The sequence below is a fragment of the Malaclemys terrapin genome, chromosome 10 (assembly GCF_027887155.1).
Source record: "Malaclemys terrapin pileata isolate rMalTer1 chromosome 10, rMalTer1.hap1, whole genome shotgun sequence".
NCBI lineage: Eukaryota > Metazoa > Chordata > Testudines > Emydidae > Malaclemys > Malaclemys terrapin.
In genome coordinates this window covers 3,786,091-3,805,958 of record NC_071514.1, presented here as the reverse complement: position 1 = coordinate 3,805,958, position 19,868 = coordinate 3,786,091, and the positions used below count along the sequence as shown (strand labels likewise).

General features: G+C 45.4%; 1 protein-coding gene across 3 annotated transcripts in view; it reads left to right on the top strand.

Moving 5' to 3' along the window:
• Nucleotides 1-18,301, top strand: part of CORO2B (coronin 2B) — a 125,837-nt gene extending 107,536 nt beyond the window's left edge. For all 3 annotated transcript variants that reach the window (XM_054042035.1, XM_054042036.1, XM_054042034.1), the window contains 9 exons: nucleotides 1,035-1,184; nucleotides 2,431-2,595; nucleotides 3,552-3,668; nucleotides 5,779-5,883; nucleotides 10,868-10,964; nucleotides 12,907-13,019; nucleotides 14,486-14,576; nucleotides 15,431-15,570; nucleotides 16,772-18,301. In XM_054042035.1, the coding sequence (XP_053898010.1) occupies nucleotides 1,035-1,184; nucleotides 2,431-2,595; nucleotides 3,552-3,668; nucleotides 5,779-5,883; nucleotides 10,868-10,964; nucleotides 12,907-13,019; nucleotides 14,486-14,576; nucleotides 15,431-15,570; nucleotides 16,772-16,903 (1,110 nt within the window). In that variant the 3' untranslated portion in view covers nucleotides 16,904-18,301. The remainder of the gene's footprint in view (nucleotides 1-1,034; nucleotides 1,185-2,430; nucleotides 2,596-3,551; nucleotides 3,669-5,778; nucleotides 5,884-10,867; nucleotides 10,965-12,906; nucleotides 13,020-14,485; nucleotides 14,577-15,430; nucleotides 15,571-16,771) is intronic.
• The last annotated feature ends 1,567 nt before the right edge of the window (nucleotides 18,302-19,868 follow it).

Below are 19,868 nucleotides of genomic sequence, written 5' to 3'. Positions count from 1 at the left end.
CCTCTTCACAAGGTTAGAGGCAGCCGAGCCAGCGCCTGCCTTTATATTTTGATATGATCATATAAAGAAACAATCATTCATTTTGTTAAGTTAGTGATTGAAAGGTGGATTTAATGAACTATAGAACTTCGGATCAAGGATGCCACTCTGTTATATCAGACCAGTATTGGGAGTGGCTCGTATATTTGAACCTAAACAGTGTGAACCACAAGGGTCCCTTTTAGTTAAAACTGAGTTACAAATGTCAGGTGGCAAAACAAGTACATCACATAACAACCTGATCTACTTTGCTACCAGCATGTCTGATGCCTGCTAATACGCTGTCCTTTATCGTGCACTGCTAGCATGACTTTAACAGAGGAGTATATTCAGTTATTTCTATTAAGTAATTAGTATCTTTTCTAAGGGGACCAAGTCTTGAAGTCCTTAGTACTGATTCCTTAAGAAGGTCATCTGAGACAAATTGGATTGATTTTTCCTTCCTGTTGCATGTGTTTGTGCAGATAGGGGGATGGTGTGTTTTTTAACTGCTGTTTTTAGAGTATTCTATTTCCCGCCTCTTTCAAGAACTGGCTTGTCTTTTGCTGTCAATTATGGGCAGAACTCTGAAAGTGGTGTGCTATTAGCTCTTCGATAGCTCCATTGCATTCAATGGGATTCCTGTGTTATCGCCCATTATTTACAGGACTAGATCTTGCATGTGGTCTTCATTGAAGAGAATCCGGTATTGGCTGCTTCCCAGGGCCAGAAAACTATTGGGGAGTGGAGAGGGGATGAAGGAGAAGGAAGGAGGGAACAAACATGCACATGGGCATGAAGGGATGACACAAAAGTGTTGCCATTGGGCACATTCGGGTCTATTTTTAATTCGCTTCTGGCATCTGGCGACCAAGTTGATGAAGGAACCACAGATGGAATTTAGTCAATGAAGATTCCCCCACACGCCAAGTGGAGAGAACAAGATCCTTATAAGCCTCTAAAATAAGGACAAAGGTTTTTCCTCCCAATAACTCTTGCTCATCCTGTCCTTTCAGGTCCGGATATGGGAAATCCCAGAGGGCGGCTTGAAGCGGAACATGACAGAAGCTGTTCTAGAACTCTACGGCCACAGCCGACGGGTCGGCCTCGTTGAGTGGCACCCGACCACCAACAATATCTTGTTCAGTGCAGGATACGACTATAAGGTGAACTTTTCTGGAGGATTTCTACTAAATCCTCAGCTGTAGTTGGAGACTAGCATTTATTAAGGCCATGTGTGGCTTTAAAGGGTAAAATCGCGGATGGCCTCACTGTTTGTTTGGCAGCAGTTTCTGTAATCGTCACAGTTTATCCTCAGATCTTTCTTCCAATCTCTCTCTCTCTACTTTAGAAGTGTCAGTACACGAAATGGAAATCCATTTGAGATCAGAGGTTCTTTTGCTGATGGTTTAGAGTATTTCTCTGCGTATGCCTTTAACCTTCGTGGGAACTCCCTACTGTCTAAATAATATTCCATGTCATATCTGTGTCAGATTATAGCTTCCCCAATTCATGTTGTGTCCTACCTAGTCTTAATGACTTGCTTGCTTCATAATGGTTATGTAAAACAAAAGTACAAGAGTATAGCTAGCACTGAAATCTTCAGGTTTTTTCTCTAATGGATTTTTGAAAGGATTCTTCTATGTTGTCCAGTCGTCACAGATCATTCCTGTTTCTAACACTAAGGTGCGGATCTACTCTGAAAAGCAACTGTAAAAATGGCCTCACGGGTTCCATGTGTATTGTCTCCCTGACTCCATAGCAGTTTTGCTCACTTCATAGATAAGATGTAATGAGGGGCATCATTTGGACTGTAAAACACTTACTCCTGGCAGTCGTACGTCATACCAACGGAACCCAGGTTGAGTTTGCAGGGCTGGCCATTAGAAGAATCACAAGGGTTTTTTTTATTTATAATCTGAGCCAAGGTTGGCATGAAATTCAATGCGATAATGAACATGAAACCCCATGGTGACATTTTCAGTCATTTCTGAGAGTAGGCTTGAGCCAGAGAGATTCTTTATGTTCCTCCATGTAACACAAAAGATGGCATTAAGAAGTGGGTACAGTTATCACAGTCTATCCTGCCAGTGGCAATAACTGCAGGGAGTGCAAGAGAGAGGCTTGCTTCTCAAGTGCCGGGTTCTGATAACTTTATTCACATTAAAGCAAAGGGACCACTTGTGAAATGAGATGACATATGAGTGGGAGAACTGGAATTTGGCCCCAAATTAGCAGTACATTTAAAATACCGAGCCAGAAGTTTGGAAAACGTGGCCTTGCATGCCTGTGCATTTCCAGGCAGTCTGTACCCTGGAGTTATGACTGTGTCCGTCCCCCATCCGCCCCTCCACCCCACTCCCAACTAGCAGCAGCATCAGTGCTAACTTAATTCTGCCCCATTTCCCTCAGGTTCTGATCTGGAACCTGGACATTGGAGAGCCCGTGAAGATGATAGATTGTCATACAGATGTCATTCTCTGCATGTCCTTCAATACCGACGGCAGCCTGCTGTCTACCACCTGCAAAGACAAGAAGCTGCGAGTCATTGAGCCGCGTTCGGGCAAAGTCCTTCAGGTGAAGAGCTGATTTCTCAAGAGTCAGTCCTAAGCACCAGTCACAAGAAGTAAATCCATTATTTTTGACAAATACAAATTTGACCCTAGGCTTTAAAGAGTGGCTTTATTTGGGATTTCCCATTTGAGTGCATTCCTCCCCTAATGTGCAACCGGGGCAGAGTTAGGGGCAAGGGGAAGTCGCCCTTTAAGCCTAACATACAGTAAGGTAAACACTCCTTGTACAATATTGAATTGTCACAAAATACGTCTGATATTCAGGACGCAACAACGTGTCACAAATGTCAGCCTCTGAATCTAGCGCTCTGCATTCAGAGAATGTTGCTGTTTCTTATCATTATTACAATAGAAAGGATTCAGCACTATCCTAGTCAGAGATACAGGGCTTCTAATCTTTCATTAATCAAAGGTTTCTGGGAAATAGTAGAGTGTTCTGGGAAGCCACAGAGCAAGTTTTGGAAGAAAAGCTTAATTGTCCTTGTCAATTGTGGATTATTCTAAAAAGCTCAGGGAAGGCTCGGTTTTATTTTTACAAAACAGCATTTTGCCTTTCCATTCCAGATAGCATGAACCCCCATTTTCACCGGTGCAGTCTGAGCCATAGCTGGTTAATATGAAAGTTGCATTTTGCAGTAAAGGAGTAAGAGGAACAGTGGAGGTGGAAAGTCGGGTTAGCCCAGCTTGCTATGAAGTGGTTCTATTGGGACAAGAATGGAGCCTTTCCCCATAGACAGTGTAGAGATTATACGAGGAGGAAGGGACCTACCTGTGGGATATGGGAGCAGAAACACCAGGAACTCAGTTCCTAACATGGGGGAGAATTCTCCCTTGAGTATCGCTCTCCTTGAAATTCTACAGCTGGCATTTTCACTGATCTATACTAAGCACCATGCGTAGGAAGACATCTGAAATGTATAGCTGTTCACTGCACGTAGCACAGACAATGTCTTCTTCCAGGAAGCCAGCTGTAAGAACCATCGTGTGAACCGGGTGGTCTTTCTAGGTAACGTGAAGCGACTTCTAACGACTGGAGTCTCAAGGTGGAATACGAGGCAGATTGCGCTCTGGGACCAGGTCAGCAAATAGATCGCTGGAAGCCGTTCCTTCCCAAGAAGGGAGCATGATTGGTGGGCTCAAGTAGAGGTCTCAGAGATAGGCGATCTGGGCTCTGCTCTAGCAGTGTGAGTATGGTACGAGTAGACCTACCCAAGCGAGCTTTGATCTAGCTCGCTTGGGTCCTAAAGCAGGGAAGCTGTGCTAGTGCATGCTTCTGTGCGGGCTGCGCAAGCCCCCCTGCAGTGTGGAGGAACAGCCCGTGTGTCGCAGTTTCCCGGCTCCAGGACCCACTCTAGCTAGATTAAAGCTAGCTCCGCTGTAATATCGCCTGTGATCATAGCGTAGATAGACCCTATGTCTGAGGAGTCTATAGCCCCTGCTCTGCTGCAAGCATAGGGTGATTATAGGCAAGGCACCTACTCACGCCATGCGACAGTTTATCCGTCTGCACGTTGAGAAAACCTGCCTAGCTTGCAACAGTTTTATGCAACTGCATTCACTCGCGTTTGGGAAGTGCTCTGAGAAGCACGGCTGGGACGTGCTGTGGATCAGTCATGTGGAGCTGTCAAAGCGGCCGACAGGTGCATAGGCACCCAACTCCCACGGAGACCTAACTCAATTCTCATGGACTTTCCAGTGAAGTTGGGGGCCCAGCTCCTTCGGGTCTCTTTGAATAGCCCAGCCTTTTGTATTGTATTGCACTGTAATACAGGGAGAGCAGCAGATACATATACCGCAGATTCTTTATTCCGTCCTGTTTCCTAGCAGATTCTACAAAGGTCTTTAGGTAACTTTTAAAAACTCTGCTGGTTGCTATGGAGATCTGACTAGACATGATACGTTGGGGAATCTGAATTCACAAGATTAATTAAAGCAGATGCAAATTTACCAGATTCATCCCAGCAAACATTCGTACTCTCCCCTCTGACTCCATGCATGATATTCTGGACCAACAGTGTTTCAGGCTGCAGACATGCCTGGCCCTGTTCACTTGGGTGGTAGAAGCTGCAGATAGTGGAAAGCTGATGTCCCCTCACTCAGGCTGGGCTGGGGGGAGATGACTGATTACTCCAGTCCTGTCAGCTTGCCAGTGAACACCATAGACACCTACTTGGCTGTGACTGCTACAGGGGCAGGGTGAGGAAACAGACGTATGTGGGTGGGGCGGCTGATCTGTTCAGGAGGAATCTTGTATAAACTCAAGGACAAAGGGAGAAACCAGATCCCTTTGTGACATCTAAAACTGAAAACAAGGATGTCTGGGTTCCCCATTAAATCCAAGAGGCCAGTACGCACTCCCCGGGCGGCTGGGCAGCCTCACCATCACCGGATCTTCCTATAGTCTGGTGGGGTTTGTGTTTAAAAACCAAACAGAGCTGTTGAGCAGTTCTCTGGCTTCTCTCCGGAAGGCATCTCAGCTCAATAGAGCGTCATAGCCCAGATGGCGGCATTGGGCACAGCAGCCATGGAGTCAAAGCTCCAGAGAGGATGCAGCATTCTTCCCCCACTGCATCCGGCCCTTCTCCCTGTAGGCAGTGTGCTCCCTGGAGGGTGTGGCTTGGTGAGCACATTGCACTGTGCCTCGCCCTGGTCCGTGGGGGCGTGGGGGCAGAAGAGAGAGCTCCTTGCACCCTCCTCTGTTTTCCTTCCCCACCCCCCTCGCTCCGTGCGTTCGGCCCAGGCACAATCTGCCCCAAATTGCTCCTTAAAATATACACAGGCCTCCAGCCTCCCTGAAATGCAGCCACACAGAAATGGCTCCGGGGCGGGGGGAAGGGGTGTGACTGCACCCCATTACAACCCTTACCCTGAGAGCCCCAGAACCCACTCAGCCCTACAGGGTGACCCACGCAGTGCCCTGCAGAGAGGTGACCTGAAGTGGACATCCTCCTTATTCTGCGTGTACATGACCAGATCTGCTAGCCCTCTCTCCCTCCCACCTCTGGCTTGTGGGACATGGAAATCCCGTGGCACCCTTTGGGAGGGACAGTGGGTTTGCTTCAGCTTTTCTGGGACAAAACCCGTCCCTCACCCTGCTGCCCCTGTCGCTCCTTTGTGGGTTTTGCTTTCATGTTCCATGCAACCTCTAACCCTTGCTGACTCATAAAGCCATGTTCTCTTTGTTCAGGAAGACCTGGCCATGCCCCTCATAGAGGAGGAGATCGATGGGCTGTCGGGGCTCTTGTTTCCTTTCTACGATGCTGATACGCACATGTTGTATTTGGCTGGAAAGGTGCGTTGGCTTTACTGAGGGTAACAGGCCATATACTGCGTATCCTGCTGTTCTCAAGACTGATGTGGCTCTTGCAAACTTGAGAATAAATCATCTCCCAAATAACCCATTCGAGAACGCAAGCAAAGGGGCACCTCTCCGATGAGCAGAGCATGGGGTTATTTTGGGCTTTTCATAAATAACTATTACAATTAAACAGTCGGGGCTAGATGCTGATATTGCTTTCACCAGTGCAAATTTGGAGCAACTCCATTGAAGACTTTGGATTTATACTAATGTAACAGGAACCAGCCTTTGTCCATTGACTTTCTTTTAAAGGTCCTTGATTATTTTGCACTTCACTGGTGTTGCTTGTGTTGTAAAGTCCAAATACCGCCACTACAGAAACCTCTCTGGTGGAGCACACTTCTCTAATGGTCCCCCAAAAGCACCCGTGTACCCTGGAGGGTGTGGCTTGGTGCACACATGCACACACTTCTCTGCAATCACACTAGCTTGTGCACAAAGCTCCACCAAAGTGAAAGGACCTGCAGATACTGTAGTGCATTTAGGAGGCCCTTAAGAAAGTAAACACATTTATTTCCTATGGACTGCATGTAGGACTCCCTCTCAAGTCAGTTTATGGCCCTGAGTACAGAAGCACCAGGTATACTTTGCCATCGGTGTTCATAAAGGCCACAATCAAGAAAGAAGGCCGTAGTGGTTAAAAAACTGACCTGGGTTAGAGGGAAGTGATAAGGGAAGCAAAGGGGTACAAGAAGTAATCTATGGCCAGTGGAGTTAAGGATAATAACAAGGAGTCTAAGTATATTAGGAACAAAAAGAATCCTAATCCTGGTCCTGGTCCATAGCTAGGTGGAAATGGTGGAATTATCAATAATGCAGGAGAGGCAGAAGTGTTTAATCAATATTTCTGTTCTGTATTGGGGGGGAGGGGCAGGAAATGATGTAGTCAGATCACATAATGATGACACTTTCCATTCCACTAGTGCAGGGGTGGCCAACCTGTGGCTCCGGAGCCACGTGCGGCTCTTCATAGGTTAATATGCGGCTCCTCGCATAGGCGCTGACTCCGGGGCTAGAGCTATAGAGGCTAACTTTCCAATGTGCCGGGGAGTGCTCAACCCCCTGCTCTGCCCCAGGGCCTGCCCCCACTCCACCCTTTCCCCCGAGCCTGCCATGCCCTTGCTCTTCCCCCCCTCCCCACCAGAGCCTCCTGCGCGCCACGTAACAGCTGATCGCGGTGGGCGGGAGGCGCTGATCGGCGGGGCTGACGGCGGGCAGGAGGCGCTGCAGGTTGGAGTCGGGGGAGCTGATGGGGGGCTGCTGACGTATTCCTGTGGCTCTTTGGCAATGTACATTGGTAAATTCTGGCTCCTTCTCCGGCTCAGGTTGGCCACCCCTGTGCTAGTGTCTCAGGAGGATGTTAAACAGCAACTACTGAAGTTAGGCACTTTTTAAATCAGCAGGTCCAGATAAGTTGCATCCAAGAGTTTTTTGTTTTTTTTTAAAGCGGGCTGAGGAGCTCACTAGACTGTTAATGTGGATTTTTTTCCCCAATAAGTCTTGGAAAACTGAGGAAATTTCAAAAGACTGGAAGCAAGTTAATGTTGTGCCAATATTTTAAAAGGGTCGATGGGACGACCTGAGTAGTTATAGGCCTGTCAGTCTGACATTGATAATGGAGCAGCTGATATGGGACTTGAATAATAAAAAAATTAAAGTGGGGTTATACAGTTAATGCCAATCAACATGAGTTTATGGAAAACAGACCCTGTAAAACTAACTTGATATCTTTTTTTTATTAGATTACAGTTTTGGTTGATAATGGCAATAGTATTAGTGTAATATTTGAGGATTCTCTCAGGCATTTCACTTGGTACAGCACGACACTTGGATTGAAAAAATAGAATGATACAAAATTACTACAGCACACATTAAATGGATTCAAAACTGGCTAACTGATAGGTTTCAAAATGTAACTGCAAAGAGGGAATCATCATCGAGTGGGTGCATTTCTAGGAGGGTCCCACGTGGATGAGTTCTTGGCCTGATGCTACTTAATATTTTTATCAAATGACCTGAAGAAAACATAAAATCATCACTGAAAAAGTTTGCACGTGACAAAAAATTTGGGTTGTGATCATTAATGAAGAGGATGGGTTACGGATACAGAGAGATCTGGATTGCTTGGTAAGCCAGGTGCAAGCAAACAATATGCTTAATATGGCTAAATGTAAATGTATGCGTCTAGGAACAAGGAATGTAGGCCATATGTCTAGGGGACTCAATCCTGGAAAGCAGGGACTCTAAAAAGGATTTAGAGGTTGTGGTGGATAATCAGCTGAACATGAGCTCCCAGTACGGTGCTGTGGCCAAAAGGGTTAATGCGATCCTTGGATGCATAAACAGGGGCATCTCGAGTAGGAGTAGAGAGGGTTTTTTACCTCTGTATTTGGCACTGGTGTAACTGCTGCTGGAATATTGAGTCCAGTTCTGGTGCCCACAATTCAAGAAGGATGCTGATAAATTGGAGAGGGTTCAGAGAAGAGGCATGAGCTTGATTAAAGGATTAGAAAACATGTCTTATATTCAAGGAGCTCAATCTATTTGCGTTAACAAAAAGAAAGCTGAAGTGTGACTTAGTCTATAAATACCTACACGGTGAACATAAGAATGGCCACACTGGGTCAGACCAAAGGTCCATCTAGCCCAGTATCCTGTCTTCTGACAGTGGCCAATGCCAGGTGCCCCAGAGGGAATGAACAGAACAAGTAATCATCAAGTGATCCATCCCCTCTCGCCCATTCCCAGCTTCTGGCAAACAGAGGCTAGGGACACCATCTCTGCCCATCCTGGCTAATAGCCATTGATGGATCTATCCTCCATGAATTTATCTAGTTCTTTTTTGAACCCTGTTATAGTCTTGGCCTTCACAACATCCTCTGGCAAGGAGTTCCACAGGTTGACTGTGCGTTGTGTGCTGCCTATTAATTTCATTTGGTGGCCCCTAGTTCTTGTGTTATGAGAAGGAGTAAATAACACTTCCTTATTTACTTTCTCCACACCAGTATTGATATCATATCCCTCCTTAGTCGTCTATTTTCCAAGCTGAAAAGTCCCGGTTTTATTAATCTCTCCTCGTATGGAAGCCGTTCCATACCCCTAATAATTTTTGTTGCCCTTTTCTGAACCTTTTCCGATTCCAATATATCTTTTTTGAGAGGGGGCGACTACATCTGCATGCAGTAATTCAAGATTTGGGCGTACCATAGAGGCAATATGATATTTTCTGTTTTATTATCTATCCCTTTCTTAATGATTCCCAACATTCTGTTTGCTTTTTTTTGACTGCCGCGGCACATTGAGTGGATGTTTCAGAGAACTATCCACAATGACTTCAAGATCTCTTTCTTGAGTGGTAACAGCTAATTTAGACCCCATCATTTTATATGTATCGTTGGGATTATGTTTTCCAATGTGCATTACTTTGCATTTATCAACATTGAATTTCATCTGCCATTTTGTTGCTCAGTCAGCCAGTTCTGAGAGATCCTTTTGTAGCTCTTTGCAGTCTGCCTGGGACTTAACTATCTTGAGTTGTTTTGTATCATCTGCAAATTTTGCCACCTCACTGTTTACTCCTTTTTCCAGATCATTTATGAATATGTTAAGTGGGACTGGGACCAGTATAACTATTTGCCTCTCTCCATTCTGAAAACTGACATTTATTTCTACCCTTTATTTCCTATCTTTTAACCAGTTACCAATCCATGAAAGGACCTTCCCTCTTATCCCATGACTGCTTTCTTTGCTTAAGAGCCTTTGGTGAGGGACCAAATATTTGCTAACGGGCTCTTCAGTCTAGCAGAGAAAAGTATAACATGAACCAAGGGCTGGAAGCTGAAAATAGATAAATTCAGATTGGAAATAAGACATACATTTTTAACAAGGGTAATTAACTGTTAGACCAATGCACCAAAGGTTGTGATGGATTGTCTGTCACTGACAATTTTTAAATCAACGTAGTTCAAAGGGAACTATTTTGGGAGAATTCTATTGTCTGTTGTACAGGAGCTCAGACTACATGATCACAGTGATTCCTTCTGGCCTTGGAATCTATGAAGCTATTAGCATAAATTTAGTGCAATGGAGTCCTGCCCATTCAGTGCAGCTCCACTGACTTTCGCTTCATTCTAAAATTAGTTTATTTCTGTACTGGAATATTTCCTTTAGCATTCCTGGGCAACACAACATCCTAGTACATTTTTTAGTACTTTATCCTCCTTCCATTGTGAGAGAACTAGATTAGATATGCAACTCGTATATGATACGGAACTCTTTGCCAGAGGATGTTGTGAAGGCCAGGACTGTAACAGGGTTCAAAAAAGAACTAGATAAGTTCCTGAAGGACAGATCCATCAATAGCTATTAGCCAGGATGGGCAGGGATGGTGTCCCCTAGCCTTTGTTTGCCAGAACCTGGGAATGGGTGACAGGGAATGGATCACTTGGTGATCACTTGATTTTCTGTTCATTCCCTCTAAAACACTTGGCACTGGCCACTATCGGAAGACAGGACACTGGGCTAGATGGACCTTTGCTCGGACCCAGTCTTGCCGTTCTACATTCTTTAACCCAAGGGTAGAAAAACTAATTCCATAAAGTGTGAGGGAGAAATGGGAGTGACGGGGATAAAATTGCTAGTCTTCTTGTGAGTCTTCGTCCCCAAACGCCATTAAAGAGACCACATCTGTTCCTTCTACTGCTACTACTCCAAGAACCCAGACGCAGTATATGAAATGCTGTAGGTTTGGTTTGAGACTCTGTTCTACAATGGCTAACTAGCATTGTCGTCTCTGTATATTTAACCTAGAACTTGGCAGTGATGCACAACATGATGTTCTTTTTACATATCTTTTTATTTACCTACAGCTTTTACCCTGAAATGTTAAACTGATCTGCCTTTATCCCCCCTGCCTCAGGGCGACGGGAACATCCGATACTATGAAATCAGCACAGAAAAGCCCTATCTGAATTATCTCATGGAGTTTCGCTCTCCTGCCCCACAGAAAGGACTGGGTAAGAGCTTTTGGCATGTCAATAGGCCGCCTCTTTGAACATTAATATTAAAAAAAGCCAGCAGACTGAAATAGTATAATTAAATTTTGCTGATAAATGTATTTTGCATAATAACCTCCCGTGCTCTCTGCACTGTGCTGACTCTCGCTGTTCAAATATGTTCTGTGTCATTAGGTAGCTGATGACTTGCTGGAAAATTAATTCAGAATTCCAATGTTCTTTATGTGGCATTTAATATTTTTGTGTATTTCTTCCTGGGTAATGGTGCAGTGTGACTCTGATGTATCTTACTGAGGGCCCAGTTCCAAGAAAATGCATGTGCAGTTTCACCTGACGTGCAGTGATCGGCTGCCTAAACTTTAACAAGTGACCTGAGCCAGTGATATATGGGACGTTCCCTGGGTAAAATGCTCTTCCCTTCCCACCCTCGCTGCAAAATCCATCTGGCCCGTTCCCCGCCCCTCTTTGCCAACACAGGGCTCTGATCTGCACATCTGCACCACTCTCAGCTCTCCTCCCCTTCCCAGCACCTCCAGGAGACCCCTGCATGTGGCTTCCCTCCCTGGAAGCAGTTCTCCGCAGCAGCAGGGGTGACTGGTGGATTCTGGCTGTGGGGTGGCGGGCCGGGTGAGGACAGGATCAGCTCTGGTTGGTGGCATGGGGGGCAGGTCCCATTTGGGCTCTTGGAGTAGGCAGGTTTCCCTCATGGCTGGCCCCCAGGGGTGTGGGTAGGGTTGCTTGTGGGATGGGGCTCCCCCGGTGGGTGTAGAGGGTCAGAGGGAGAAGAAAGGGGCTATTCACATTCCAGGCTGCAGGTGGACAGGAAGGCCCAGGTGGGGAGGATGCCTAGGGTGGAAGTATTTCCCTCCTCGCACACCCCCACGGGCAGGACACAGACCTAGCATGCCCTGGAATTAGGCAGGAGGGAGGCCCAGCTACCCAGTTCTGCGGTGTCCCACAGCCCCAAGAGGGCAGGGACAGGCGTGAGCAGCTCAGCTGCTGATTTGGAATCAGCTCTTTGGCGCTGGCGCAGGCCTGCAAGCTCAGGGAAAGCTGATGACGCCGAGGGACGGGATATTAAAGGAGGTCGCTCTCTGCTTCGCAGCTCAGTTCAGTGCTGTGGTAATACCCTGCACTCTAGACATGATCACGAAACAAATCTCTGTGCCCTTATTTAACTTCAGCCCTTTCCCCAGTGCTGCCTGCAGGCTCCAGTGGGCAGTGCTTGCGTGGTGGTTTCTGTACTTGTCTGGCAAAGCTTTCCTATCCGGGATAACACTTTCCACATGCTAGTGGTCTCTTCCCCCACTTGCCAGCTGCAGCTTCTGCAAAGTATATACGTACCCTGGGCCTGATTGGGAAAGATGCAGCATGCCCTCAACTTGCACTGATGTCACCACCTCACAGAATTGGGTCCTGTGTTTCTTCCTCTATCTTATACACATAATGCCTCCCTCCCCCCCCCCGCTATGAGTCATCTGCAGCGATAGGACCCCGAGAGCACCAAAGCACGGGCCACTGCTACTCGAGCTAAAGAAGTAACTCCATGTAGCCGGTAGCAGTGGTAGGCTGGTATCCATTGGGGAGTTGCAAGGCACACCTTCTCACTTAGCTTTGGGTTTAAGCAAAACAGAGAATCCCATTCTCGCGGAACACACTGACTGCTTTTCTTGACTTGTAAAGCGCTGACAATTTACGGTAGGAAACGAGGGTTCTCTCGGCAGCAGCTTTGAAACGTAGCTACGCTGTCAGAACTTTTCCCATCGACATGATGCCTAATTGGATCTATATACTGCTACTGTATCCTAAGCCAGCTAGCATGGGGCGAGTAAGATTGGTTCCTTTCTCACGGACCAATTTGTAGAGCAAGAGCTTTTGAATATTCCAGTGCTTTGTTGGCATGAAAGGACAGACCCTTGCTCACATGTGAACTCTCTAATAGGTGTGATGCCAAAGCACGGGCTGGATGTGTCTGCATGTGAGGTGTTCAGATTCTATAAACTGGTTACCTTAAAGGGTCTGATTGAGCCAATCTCTATGATCGTGCCAAGGAGGGTGAGTACATGTCAGCACTGTTCCTACTCCCGTATGGAACTCCAATGCTCTGATGCGTTATCTCTGCCCAACACATTCAAAGCACAGAGTTGGAAACACTCGGTGTGCCGGGAGAATTCTATTTCTGTTACTCGGGTACATCAAAGACTGCCGTATTCTCTATTAAAATGATGCACAGGGAAGGAGCTGGGAGACTCAGTCACTGAACTTTTACCTTTTGAGACCACACTAGGAATCCTGCTCTGACTTGCCCAGAGCAGAATCATTTGGATGAAATACAGTAAATGTCAAAAGGACCTTGGCAAACTGTATCTAGTGAATTAAGCCCCTGATGGTTTATATCACTGTCCACAACAACCACACATCTTACATTCTGTACTCTGACCATGCTAGACATTTTCCTGAGTTGCATCTCAAACATCATGGGGTTGCTTTTTCCTGGCTGTGGATAACATCTGTCTTCTTCGATGGGTAGATCTCTCTGTGACCTCTCATTTATATCAATTACACATTTTAGATCCAAACTCACATCTTGCTAAAAACTGCTTTTCTAACGTACAGCAATGCTAAGTCTGAACTCTGTGCTTATGGAAAGTTCTTTAAAGAACTGACGCCAGCATTTTTTCTAACTTCTGCTGCCATCATTTTGCGTGAAATTAACTGGGTCTTTTGAAATGTGTGACAAAGGACTGTCCCACATCTAGGGTTAGAGACCCATCCCAAGTTCAACTCACATCTCCGTGTGTTGGGAGCAGTATTCAGTGCTGGCTTTTCCTGCTTTGTCCAACTGTATGAAATCTGAAACAAAGCTACGAGCCATGTTCAGGTTTAGGACTGAGTCAGTGTTTTTCCAAAGAGAGGTGACTCAATAGAGCTTCATTCTCATTGCCCTGAATTTGCTAATCTACAGCAAGCAGAAATGTGGAGAGGAGGGGAAAGGCAAATTACCCTTGTGGACAACTTTCCTTGGTGTTTTCCCCTGGGCTGTTCTTCTTTATGCCGTATGTGGCCAGAGCGGGTGCTCCTTGACTTAACTGGCTCGTGCTTTGAAATGGGAACTACACTATGGAACCGTATGATTTGTGCACTTAGCGTTCCCTGAGCGGTCTGTGCAGCAGCAGGGAGCGCCCTCTCCAACAGGTCAGAGGCGGTGCCCTTCCAAAGCCCCCCAGTTCAGCTGGATAATATTGATTAGTCTGTCTACAGCTCAAATGCTCAGTACTGCTGGAGTATAATTTTCTTTCAGAACATGAATTTAATAGGCAGGGGCTAGGACTCTTTATTTCCCATTTAAAGTTAATGGTGAAAAGGCAGTTAAGTATTTTTCCTGGGATGCTATTGAATGGCTACGTTACCGTTGGCCGGGGTTGTAAGAAAACTGTTGCTTATGGCACTTTGCAACGCATAGTTACAATTGGGAACAAATGTTATGAAGACAGCTACTCTTTATTCTTCCTCACTTCCAGTCAGAAACATACCAAGAGGATATTTACCCGATGACTCCAGGTATAGAACCAGCCCTGACACCAGACGAATGGCTGAGTGGAATGAACAGAGGTAAAAGAATGAACACTGCATGAGCATCTAGTGCACGTCTATTGGACATGTAAACAGAATTGATCTCTGAGCCTCACTGTGAAATGTGTCTAAATCCATACTCATCCTTGGGCACTTTCCATACTTTGCATTGGCCACCAGATGATGTGATGGTGGGTGCATAGGTGCTGTGTGTGTATGTACTTCGTGTACATAAACCCACGGGAACCATTTTAGAGCTAGTAAGCTGTGGGGGGGGAGAGAGGGGTAAGGAGGTCGTTGAATGCTTTTGAGCTCCATCTATAAGTAAGTTTTATTTGTGTTAAAGTAGTGCCTAGTTGCTCCAACTGAAAATATAGGCCTTGTGTGAGCATGGGAAAAGTGTGTGTGTATGTGAGTGTGTGTGAGAGAGAGAGATTCAAGCTAGTTACATGCTCTGAAGCACCACTTAGGCTGGTCTCTTTAGCATTGTATTACCAAGTGGTGTTTCAAATCTTTTTAGCTAACCCGATTAAAAAAACCAACCAACCGTGGCTTTTTTTCTAGTCTGGACAAGGCCATAGTGAGAAAGTTCATGTCCCAAAAAGTTGGGAGTCCTATTTAGACAAGACAAAGGATGGGAAGGGAAAGAGGTACGGGGCGGGGGGCAGTGACTTGCCAGGGTTGCACAGCTGATCAGTAGAAGAGCTGGATTAGAACCCAGGTCTCCTGACTGTCAGTCCAAGGCCTGTCCAGTCCAGTCACCATGAAAACACACTGTTGTAGCAACTGACCGGTAGTGAATGTTAAGGTAGGACGATAGGGGAGGGATATATACACATGTCCTGTAGCGGAGCATGTGTTAACATCCTCCTTTATTTTACCATCTCACGTAGATCCCATCTTGATGTCTTTGAAGGAGGGCTATAAGAAGGCATCCAAAGTTGTCTTTAAGGCACCAATAAGAGAGAAAAAAAGTGTTGTCGTCAATGGAATAGATTTGTTAGAAAACGTGCCCCCCAGGACAGAGAATGAGGTAAGCAATGGGTGTTGACTTATGGCTTTGAATGGCCAAGATCTCAGCCATGTGCTTCAAGCTTATGCAGTGCAAAACCTCTCTTGGAAATAGTAAGAAAACAGCTGGTAAGGTCTGCTGAATTTTCTGATCCTACTGAATACCACGGAGGCCTGATTTTATGCCGCAGATGTCATTCTGTACTGCAGTAACACCTAGCTGACCCGGTCGAGGACTAGGACAAGCACTGAACAAGGTGGTCCTGCTCCAGAGAGTTTTCAATCTACGTCTTCCCATTAATTTCAGTAGAAAATAGTAGAGACTGTGTTTTACCCCAATTGTCATAATTGTCGCCACTCCTAGCCTCCCTGGACCACAGAGTGCATTGAACTATTCCGGTGTCCCTTCTGCCAGCTTGGCTTCCATGTGCCATCCTAGTTTCTGGCATCAGTGACTTTCACTGTATTTTCCATGTAGATGGTGTAACTTATAAACAGTTCTTTGTACAGTATTGTAATAAGTTTGTAATCATCTAGGAACTGCAGGGTTGTTATTAAGATGCACAACATAGCCACCTGGAACTTCACACCAACAGTGGGGGACTGAACTCTGACCCTCCGCCTCTGAAACCAGACTCCTAGCAACTTAACTAAATAAAAATCTCCATCTGTTATCAATATAGGGCACATGACCATAGATGAGGTCATGACTTTCTCTGACAGAGAGCAACTGCACACATCCAAGATTGTAGCATATAAACACATCAATTTGTGCATCTCTACTTTTGTTCCCAAGCCATGAAAATCTATGTGTGTGTTTCCCTGGATCAAACTTCAACCCACAGGACTTTGCTGAGGTTTAAGCAGAGAGCATACAAAATGAACTGGATTAATTTCCTAACAGTTTTTAATAAACGATTGTTCTCTGTGCTACACTTAAAAGCTGTGGGGAAACATTTACACTGAATCCAATATTGAATTTCTTTTCACAAACTGAGCTGTTGAGCCATACGATGTGAATTAACTAAGTTACCATGAAAATGGACAGGGCACATCAATGGAGTATTGCAGGTAAACGGATCTTTCAAAAGGAACAGTGTAATGACATGAATTGAAGGCAGGTTCTCTGACAGTTGGCAGGAAAGGCATGAAGCCATCGGGGAAAGCAGATATTATAAATGTTAACACAATGTTGTACACCTATTTTTTTTCTTTCTTTTAAGCTCCTCAGAATGTTCTTTCGACAACAAGACGAGATCCGACGGTTGAAAGATGAGCTTTCGCAGAAAGACATAAGAATTCGACAACTACAGCTGGAGTTGAAAAACCTACGTAACAGCCCGAAGAATAATTAATTAACCTCAAGGGACATTTTATAAATAAACTTTCTTTGTTTATACTTGCTCTTTTATTTTACTGTATCCACTTACACAGAATATGAGCCAGAAGTCAAATGACCTGCCAAGAGTCCACGTGCTAACTGGAAATATGTCCTTGTAGTCTTATCTAGCACTAAAAAGAAAGACCTGTACACTATAACCGAAAATAACTGCATGAAAAGGAAGCTGGGTATGTATTTATATCCCAGCATTTTTCGTGGAGTAAGTAGAAGAGCAATTTTTCTCTATATCTAAAGACTACGGAACTAACCAATAGGGCACAACTTAGATTTAACTTGAAATGGAGAGAGAATGAAAAGAGAATACAGGGTGTCCTTAAGAAAGCAATATGGTTTATTGCTATTAACTTTTTCCTATGCAAAGCCTGACAAAGAATGCACACAGCCTACAAAACTGGAATTTTAATTCATTTAACTATGACCTAAAATATAGGGCTTAATTCACAAATGTTCTCTCCAAATCCTCTCGCCCTGGCCTTTGTCAGGAGGTTCAGGAAAACCTGCCCTTTGCCCTGGCACTTGTTGCAAGTTTCCTTTTCTGGGGAAAGGTGGCAAAATTTGAAGTCAGGGTCTTAGAAATTGGCCTGATGGTCAAATGTTCAAGTCCCTTGGTCAATTGCTACACTCCTATAAGACCTTAATTTGTCACTTTCTTAGGTTTATCTGTATGGAAACCAGTCACTCTCCTTAGCGGGATGGGGGCTGGTTGTATATACGGTTTGTTTGTTTTTTTAAACGATCCTAGGTTTCCTAAATGTAGTGGGTTTATCTTCCCTGATCTGCTAATAGGGACCTTAAAGTCCTACTTCCTCCTGGAAACATAGTGGTGATAACACTGCCATAATGGTATGCAAATGACAAGCAGCAAAGGAACTTGCCATTGCTCTCTTCCCATAACTGTCTTAGAACACCCTCTTGTTCAGTAGTAAATGTTGCCAAGTTAGTGGTAACCTCTCCTGTGGAACCCTGGTTCAAAGACGTTTGATGTCTGGGAACTCGGTATGTCATCTGTGTGTCTGTTCTGCATATCTGTTCCTACCGATAGAACTGCAGAGGGTTTAAACTGCACAATAAATTATATATACCCAATATATGTACACAATGACATTTTTGTGAATTAGGCCCATAATACAGGGAAAGACACCAAAATACTGCTAGTTTACCTATATATATTTTCACTTAAATCAAGTAGGACTATCCCTAGCAGCATCAGTGCAACAAGTTTTTTCCCCCCGTTACTTTACATTGTGCTCTGCACCTAATGCTTCTCCTCCCTTACATTAAAAGTGCTGTCATTCGCTATTATTTATGTTACCACAAAAGTGATGAAATAAAATGTTTTCAAGATACCAAACCTTGCGAGTGGCAAAGTCTCCTTTGAGTTTTCATTTGTAGCAACAAGATGTTTGGCGCGAGCAACTAGTTCTTTCAAAATTTAGAACGAGTCAGGTTTAGAGGAGCAAAATCCAGCTATGCTATCGAATGTCATGCTCCAGGAGACAGACATGGAATAAGCTTTCAAGAACTACCTCTGGGCATGCAGCTGCAGGGAGCTGAGGGTTTGCTAACTCACGCAGCCTAACCAGAGAAGTTTAATAAGAACGTAAGACTTTCTCCCCAAAACTGTACAGCCTCTGGACCCCTACTAAAAAGATGAGGCTGGAGGATTTTTAACGGCACACAAGGCAGTTAAGCACCCAATTCCCTGTGTTGTACACCAAAACGAAGGGATTCAAGGACTATCAGAATTATATTTCAATCCAATGAACCTGCCCTCTGGAGAGCCACTGAGGAGACAGTTAATATCTTACACCTGTTGCTAACTTTATGCACGTGACTTGTCTAAGTAGTTGATTATCCCTGTTAACTGGATGAGCAGATGATAAAGTGCCTGCAAAACTGTGTCCACCTAATAGAAGTGGACTTGAGGCCACTTGCCAAATTAGGCCCTTATAAGGCATTGAGAGAGAACCTGAGTCTTTCCCAAGCACACTGACTTACCATTTGGCAGCTGGGTCTACCAGTTGATTGCTCCTTGGAGTCGTTTATTCTGAATGCTTAAATAAGCATGTGGTTAAGGAGAGGCTGCACCAATGGAGTTAATTAAAAGAAAAGGTGCAGGTGGACTCAGAGGGGCTTTGGAAGCTACGTAGCGTTAGGCAGCCATTTCATGAAGGAAGGGTGTGCTGTGGAGTATGCAAATAACATTCCAAGGTGCTCCAGATTCTGCAACCCCCAGGAGGGGCTCAAACCAGAAAGATTGAGGCAAGTGTTTAGGACAGCTGAATGTGTAATAAGTCTGGGCTGACCTGCTATTTGCTGGTTTACCTAGGGCTAGAGCCAACCCATGTTAGCCAGGCCAGTGGTGCGGACGCTACTGCTAGCAGAGATTGAAGCAAACACTCTGGCTGCAGAACTTGTCCACTCTTGACCTTTAGGGCCAGGACAATTGCATTTTGTTACCTTCTGCCTAGGGTTACCCCTGGCTTGGTGTTGATGCAGGCCCTTGAGGTGCTCTGTTTAATTTGAATCTCTATGATTCTGGGGGCCGAGAGGTGGTAGTTGCCTCAGTTTTTCCCCTCCAGCGCAGAGCTGCGTTCAGGTTGGATTTTAAAGCTTGTGAGAGAGGCTATTGTGGAGCCGGAAGACCAAGGCCACCACACCATTAATACATGCCTGGGGGCCCCCCCTCCATCATGCTCCCTCCCTCAGAGAAGAAGCTGGCACTGCTATCAAAAGCCCCACGGCTCTCCTGCAAGGTCACTTGCAGCTTGCTCTGGCCACACACCCTGGGAAAGGAAAGGGACCTGCTCCTCCATCTTCAGCTGACCTGCGTTTCTCAGCTGCCTGACAGGCTCACGTGGGCCTGTGCTAACCCTCCAACCCAGCCTGGTAAGTGATTGTTTGGGACATGGAGGCTA